Below are 7,229 nucleotides of genomic sequence, written 5' to 3' on the forward strand. Positions count from 1 at the left end.
CGTGCACATTTATATTATCATATGTTGACTGTTAGTTACAGAAAACTGATAACATAGATCCTGAAAGTCCCTCAAAAGTCAGAAATTACAGACTCAGGCATATCAATAGCTGTGGACATCGCTGTGGCCGAATAGTTGTTGCACAGTGTGTGTTCTATTCGGGCGATGAATGATGGCATTTATGAAGCACAGACACTACCCATCATCTTGCAGGACAACAATAATATCTAGTGTTCTCCATTTGGTCCAAGAGCTGCTTGTGAAAAAAAAAGATGTTTGTTACTTTCCCTCTCTTTTCCATGTCCACATTTTCTCTCTGTATGTTCCTGCTCAGAAATAAGTAGGCTCCTTCAGATTATCTCTCTCACTGGGAAAAGCTTTATTCTTCCATCCCTCCCTCTGAAACAGTGAAGCAGCATACCACAATACAGCTCCCATATCACGACCCTGCTCCTCCAAATGCCCTGCTTTCATTTTTACAGGCGAAATTGTATTATCACCGTAAACAGACACTGGATATCAAATGGAGTAATCACATCAGGGACAGAGAGACTGGAAGTCCAGAGCAGCATATATTTATTGAGAGACCTTTTAAAACCCCCTGCACATGTTTCTTCCCAGAAGGGTCTGACGCATACAGGCCTGCCAGGCACAGTGAGTAAACATTAATCTTACAACTCTGGAGAGATCTAAGAAATTAGACTGTGAAGAAGAAGACCTTATAGGGCTCCCAGTGGATCTGTGCACAGTCAAGTCCTGCACAGGAGAGCAGAACATTGCAATGAAACTGTGAGGACAGTGTTTTAAAGCAGTAAAATGTAGAAAAAGAAGGGCCGTGCCTTTTCTGATGTGGTTTTGTTGAAGTGAAATAAACATGATGTCATGCAGCAAAGCAGGATGGGAGAAGAGAGACTCTGTTAACCTGTCCTTTGTCTGTGAGAGGTATGGCGAGGGGGATGGGGGTTGGGGGGCGGGGGACGGGGTTTAATTTGACTGAGGCAGAGCAGATGTCAGGATGACAGGAGGGCTTCCCCACACCCCTCCATCACAGTGCACACACATTTTGCATCCACCAGTCGCCATGGAAACCGCATACAAACCAGGAAACGAGCCCTAAATGAACAAAATTATGAGAACACAAGACACAACAATGTTAATCGCATTACTAATGATACTACATGAAGGCTTTGCAATGGCAGCATGTTGGAAGTCTAGTGGGACATCCCGTGCCAAGATTGCAGCTATATTTCTTTTATCACAGTAAATTTTCTTCGGGTTTCCCACCCGCTTCCCGCATAGAAAGCCCGTGTGCGTCTGCGCCACAGGCAGCAATCCGCTGGCTCATGTCAGGGCTTCATTTTCTCCCGCTGATTCACGAAAAATTACACAATTCCGTTGCCTATTGGGCGGAATCCTCCATGATCTTGACAGGGAGAGTGTGGCGTTGGCTGAAATCATAGGCGTGGTTTTGGATGGAGATGCTCCGTCTGCTCCCGCTGGGATCCCCACCTGCCCTCACACCGCGTTTGTCTCAGCGCCAGCCGCTATTTTCTTCAGCTTGAGCCACCACCGCGCGCATTTTATTAGATCTTATTTTTGTCACAGGAGAAACAGATCTTTTTTTTTTTCTTGGTCTGGGGGTGTAGTGTAGTTACAGCGCTCTGGACGTACGGGGCGCCCGGTTTAGTCACCTCCAGAGCAGCGGCGTCGGCGGCGGCGCACGGCACTTGGTGGAGATAAACAAGAGCGGACAGCGCGTCGCTTGGCCTCCAGGCAGTAGTAGCAGCAGCAGCAGCAGCAGCAGTGGAAAAGGAACCACAGCGGAGACCCTGGTTCATGTGTAGGGCTGTTCGACGCGCAGGTCGTGCCCGCAGCGGTTCGCAAGGATGGAAAATAGGCCTACACGCAGGATGCCCAGAAGATCGCCCTTGCTTGGCTTACTTGTGGTGGCGTCTGTTTTACTTGTAGTGGACACCAAGAAAGCCAAGCAGCCCCGCTGTCCCTCATCATGTACATGTACCAAAGATAACGCGTTGTGCGAAAGCGCAGGACTGATCCCTCGCAGCTTTCCCTTCGATGTCACGTCACTGTAAGTCACATTTTCGTTTTCTTATAAATTCCAAACCAGTGCTTCCCATTACAGTGATTTACAAAACAAGCTGGGCTTCACCTACTGCTGGTTAAAACGTGGATTTCTCTGCTGCTGCACAGTAATGCATGTCCAAGGAACAGACTGGGATAACTGTTCGCGTGAGACAGTCTGTGCTTTAAGGCTTTAACGGTGTGTCTTGTCTGTCTTTCGTGTTTTCTCCCCCACAGATCATTCGTCAAGTCTCAGTTCACTAATATCCCGAAAGAGAGCTTCATCCACACGCCTGCCCTGCATCTCCTGTGAGAAATCTCTCCGGAGCTTTTTGTTCTTCAGTCTTTGTTGCATGCTGTCAGTCCTAAGTGAGGTGATCAACGCCATGTTTAATGTTCTAGACATCTCCCTTCCACTGATGCTACACACTATAATAGACTAGATGTTGCTGCAGCTATTGATTAGAGTGAGGAGCTTTAAAAAAAAAAAATTTTTTTTTGAAGAAATTATTTCCATACATTCCCTTCCCTTTCTTGGCTTGGTAGAGTCTCTCAGCTGGGCATTTACCCAAGTCTTGTCTTAAAATGCATTTGTGTATATACTGGATCTGGTCTGGTTTCAGTATGAGCTTTTTCTATGGGGAATCCCTCCTTTTGAAGAGGGAATCCCCTTCACTCCTATCTCATGGGGTGGAGTATTGACTTGAGTCACTGTGTCATTCAAAACAAACATGTAAGACTGCAGGAATCCTAATGGAGCATTGATCCTTGTCTCTGATCTATTTGGGTTTCCCTTAAAAACAAAGGAGAGGGTTTTCCATCAGACACTTCCATTTTTTCAAAGTAAATGTGGGACGACAGCTTGTTATTATCCAGTTGTGACCCTGAATAGTAAAATATTAACCAGAGATATCCCTGCGCAGCCTCTTTACAGCCAACAACCTTGAATCTATAAACGAGGATGCTTTCCTTGGACTTCCTCATCTGGAGTATCTGTAAGTAGATGGCACAATTTTATCTTGGAAGGTGTTTCTAAAAGACAAGACTGCCTCCTTCCGCGTGTATTTACGCAACACCTTTTTCAGGTTCATTGAAAACAACGAAATCAAGTCGATATCACCACATGCTTTCCGTGGACTGAAAACCTTGGTGCATCTGTAAGTGTACATTTATAACTTCCTATTCAAAAATCACATGACACAAAAACATTCATCAGCGCTGAACATGTAACATGAATTTAAAATGTCATCGCTTTGTAAGAGAGAAAATGTAAAGAAGCTCTTCTGGTATTTTGTATTAGTAGGAAGTGTCGTAATCAGTCTGCAGGTGCAGGCAAGTGCTGTTCCATTGAAACGCTGACAAAGTTAATTACGCAACACTTTTTGCCACATAGACATTTCTCCCAACACTGTGCAGCTGTTAATATGATTATAAAGCAAATCCTGTCGCCTTTCCCGTCCAGCTCAATGAAGCTTAGAAGCTGAAGGTCTATTGTAAACATATTTTGTTACAGATATTAAGTAATTAAGCGAGGTCTCTTAAATTCTCCCATCTTCATTTCTTTGATACAAACAAGAAAATGTTCAGCAAGCCCCCAATGCAACAACAACAACAGCCCTCTCGACAGTGGAATCTACCCTTTTCCCCTCTTTTTGTAGCAGAGAAAGCCATAAAATGGCTGAGGAGGCAGCTCTAAAAATAGCTTAATGTTTCCTCAAACTCACAATAAGCAATGTTCCTGCCTCCAGTCTCCAGGGTGGCAATACAGTATGAGCCCAGGCTCTTTAACAGATATTCATATATTCCACTGCAAGGAAACACAGCATAAACCGCATCTACATTTAGATTTTGTCAGGCACTCGAAGTTCCTCTTATAAAGGAATATACAAAAAGCAGAATATGTGTATCATTACCATTTAGAATAATAGCATGAAGAGGGAAGTGATGATCTGCTATCTTTCCTCTTTTTCACGCAGGAGTCTAGCCTACAATAATTTGGAGACTCTGCCCAAAGATTTGTTCAAGGGTCTTGAGGCCTTGACAAAGGTGTAAGTATGAATTTTAATCCTGCATTATCTGGCAACAGGAGAGATAAATTGCATAGTTACTTCACGTATTATGTATGCTATCGCTGACTATGAGTTGTCAGTACAGGCTTCTAAATATAGAAAACTGTCTCATTATTCCACTTCAGCCAAGGCTTGAAAAATGTGTGGGCAGCTGGTGCTTTTAGCACCATTAAAATTACATGCGGCAGCGAGGTAGTTTGCAATGTATCACCCTCTGAAGATCTTCAGTTCTTCTTTATGGTTAATTTATAGTCCCTCTTGATATTAATGAGAGCTCAGAATGAAGATGTGAGGGCCAAAGAGCAAAGCCAGCAGTCAAACCTACATGACTGCAGCTTTTGAGATGAAAATCTATTCACAAAGCTGAGAGCATTCCTGTGAGCTTTTCAAGGGTTTGGAGGTTAGTTTGGTGGTTTTCTCCCTTCAGAGACTTGCGGGGGAACCAGTTCACCTGTGACTGTAAGCTCAAGTGGTTGGTGGAGTGGATATACAGCACCAATGCTACAGTGGATCAGATCTACTGCAAAGGCCCGGCCTCACAGCTGGACAAGAAGATCAACGATCTGGTGCCACAGTCCTTCGACTGCATCACCACAGGTGGAGTACAGAAAATACTCTTTATTTTTCCCACAATAATCACAGATTCTCTTGGTGTTTTAATGTTATTCAAAGTGTGTTTTTTCTTTCTGTGACAGAGTTTGCTTCCTACCAGTCCCTGAAGTTTGAGTCCATATCGGTGGAGTCATTTTCCTTTGGGAACGACCAGTATGTGGTTTTTGCTCAGCCCTTCATTGGGAAATGCAGCTTTCTAGAGTGGGATCACGTGGAGATGGTCTTCAGGAACTTTGACGATATTGACAGTGAGTAAACGTCATTTCAGAAATGCTGTAATATGGTGAGGGGGTGAGATTGGAAAAGAAACCACTAGATGGAGACAAGCATCTAAGACAAAGTGAAGCTGTAATGCTTTTATCTTTTCTTTCTCCTCACCAGGCACATCCACAGTGATTTGCAAACCTCTGGTCATTGACAACCAGCTCTTTATCATTGTGGCTCAGCTGTTTGGTGGCTCGCATATCTATAAACGTGACACCTCTGCAAATAAATTCATCAAGCTTCAAGGCATCGACATCCTCAAAATCCGCAAACCGAACGATGTTGAGACTTTCCGCATCGATGGAGAGTCTTTCTTTGTCATAGCAGACAGCTCCAAGGCCGGTTCCACCACCATCTACAAGTGGAACGGTAATGGCTTCTACTCTCACCAGTCTCTCCATCCATGGTATCGGGACACTGACGTGGAGTACATGGAGATTTCCTCCAAACCTCACCTGATCCTGTCCAGCAGTTCCCAGAGGCCGGTCATCTACCAGTGGAACAAAACCACCAAGCTGTTTGACAGACGCACCGACATCCCGGAGATGGAAGACGTCTACGCCGTGAAGCATTTCCAGGTCAAATCTGACCTCTTCATCTGCCTGACACGCTTCATTGGTGACTCCAAAGTGATGCGCTGGGATGGGGCCCTCTTCAGAGAATTGCAGACCATGCCCTCTCGTGGCTCCATGGTGTTCCAGCCTTTCGCTGTGGGCAGCTGGCAGTACGCCATCCTTGGCAGCGATTACTCTTTCACCCAGGTGTATCGCTGGGATGCCAAGAAGGGCGAGTTTGTCCATTTCCAGGAGCTGAACATCCAGGCGCCAAGAGCCTTCTCTCCTGTCTCCATAGACAACCGGCAGTTCCTGCTGGCCTCCAGTTTCAAAGGGAAAACTCAGATCTTTGAGCACCTGGTCATTGATCTGAGCAATTGAGTGATTGTTTTTTGTTTGTTTATTTTTTTTGGCTGATTGATAGGTTATTGGTAACTTTAGTGGTCTTTGTGTTTAAAGGAGGCTGTCTCAGCAGATACAGTGCTAAACAACACTGAAAGTGATCATCAGGTGATCCTAACTTGAGAAAGGCAGGCATTACTACCACTCATTTTTAAAACGCTTCCATTGAAATCAGTGCATGGCAAATGTAAAGATAAACGCATGTATTTCAACCAAATATACTTGGCTGAAATTCATGTTGAGTTCAATGCATGGATCTCAAGTTAGGATTAGACCCAAGATGTTGTCAAGACATTAATGCATGACCAGGGCCTCAGTCAGGCCGTCCCATCCTGATGAATGCAACATCCATGTTCATTAATCCATTAAACCTAGCATTGGCCAGTAGGTTATTTTTTGTGTTCAACCATTCATGTGACTCAGCAAAGTTTATACATTTGTAATCTCATATATTTATCTACGGAAAGTAATAATGAAATGGTACTTTTTAACCTATTAACATGTTTAACTGAACAGATCTGCCAAAACAAAATGTTTACATTTTTCTGTCTTTCCACTTGTTCGCTAAAAGATTTGTAAATGAAGCTTTTTGTAAGTTTAAGAGGGACCACGCCAGTTAGATAACTATTTGTTAAGGAGAATGATTTGAAATTATGTTTATAATTTGGAAAATATCAACAGAAATGTTGTGTGAGAATCTACCTGTATATCCTTGCAACTTACATTTTTATCATTAATGGTTTATATAATGTTTAAAGTATTGAAAAAAAATACAGTTTTTCACAAGGGGTATGGAAAACATTTTGGGCACATGTGGAACTATTTTCACACACTTAAAGGAACTGAAATGAAAAACTGAGGATATTGTTCATAATGCTTTACCTTTGACTAACATGTATGCAAAGTACATCAACCGTGTCATTATTAGGATTAAGTTATTGACTAATATCATGCTATTCAGAGTCAATAAAGGTTTACATCATTAACTGTTCTCATTTGAGCTCCCTGCTGGCACTGTGTAACGTGACATGGCTTAAGTGTGAAATGCCGACACGGTCCAACACACGTCAACACATCTGCTACATCGCTTGAGGGAAATTGTCGTTAGTCTGAAGTTAGTTGTGTAATTATCATACAGACAATGAGAAATTAAATAAAATAAATACAAACAAATAAAATCCTTTTTATTTTCTCCAACAAAGTGCACGCCTCAATTCTACAAAGCAGCACATTACAATGTAATGGA

The 7,229-nt window shown here is 43.1% G+C and overlaps 1 protein-coding gene across 1 annotated transcript; it reads left to right on the top strand.

Moving 5' to 3' along the window:
* Positions 1-1,500: 1,500 nt before the first annotated feature.
* LOC121190044 (leucine-rich glioma-inactivated protein 1-like) lies at positions 1,501-7,081 on the top strand. The gene is made up of 8 exons (XM_041050594.1): positions 1,501-2,089; positions 2,320-2,391; positions 3,006-3,077; positions 3,168-3,239; positions 4,059-4,130; positions 4,579-4,748; positions 4,847-5,011; positions 5,145-7,081. Exons 1-8 carry the CDS (start codon positions 1,887-1,889, stop codon positions 5,960-5,962), a joined length of 1,644 nt encoding a protein of 547 aa, XP_040906528.1. The 5' UTR covers positions 1,501-1,886; the 3' UTR covers positions 5,963-7,081.
* Positions 7,082-7,229: the final 148 nt, after the last annotated feature.

This window comes from Toxotes jaculatrix, chromosome 11, assembly GCF_017976425.1.
Source record: "Toxotes jaculatrix isolate fToxJac2 chromosome 11, fToxJac2.pri, whole genome shotgun sequence".
In the NCBI taxonomy this organism is placed as follows: Eukaryota; Metazoa; Chordata; class Actinopteri; family Toxotidae; genus Toxotes; species Toxotes jaculatrix.

What these genes read in the sequence shown, in the direction of transcription:
- LOC121190044 (XM_041050594.1), top strand. Translation starts at nt 1,887, where the DNA reads ATGGAAAATAGGCCTACACGCAGGATGCCCAGAAGATCGCCCTTGCTT. An exon ending in CTTCCTCATCTGGAGTATCT is followed by an intron (nt 3,078 to 3,167) that starts GTAAGTAGATGG and finishes CACCTTTTTCAG; the next exon opens with GTTCATTGAAAACAACGAAA. An exon ending in CTTCGACTGCATCACCACAG is followed by an intron (nt 4,749 to 4,846) that starts GTGGAGTACAGA and finishes TTTCTGTGACAG; the next exon opens with AGTTTGCTTCCTACCAGTCC.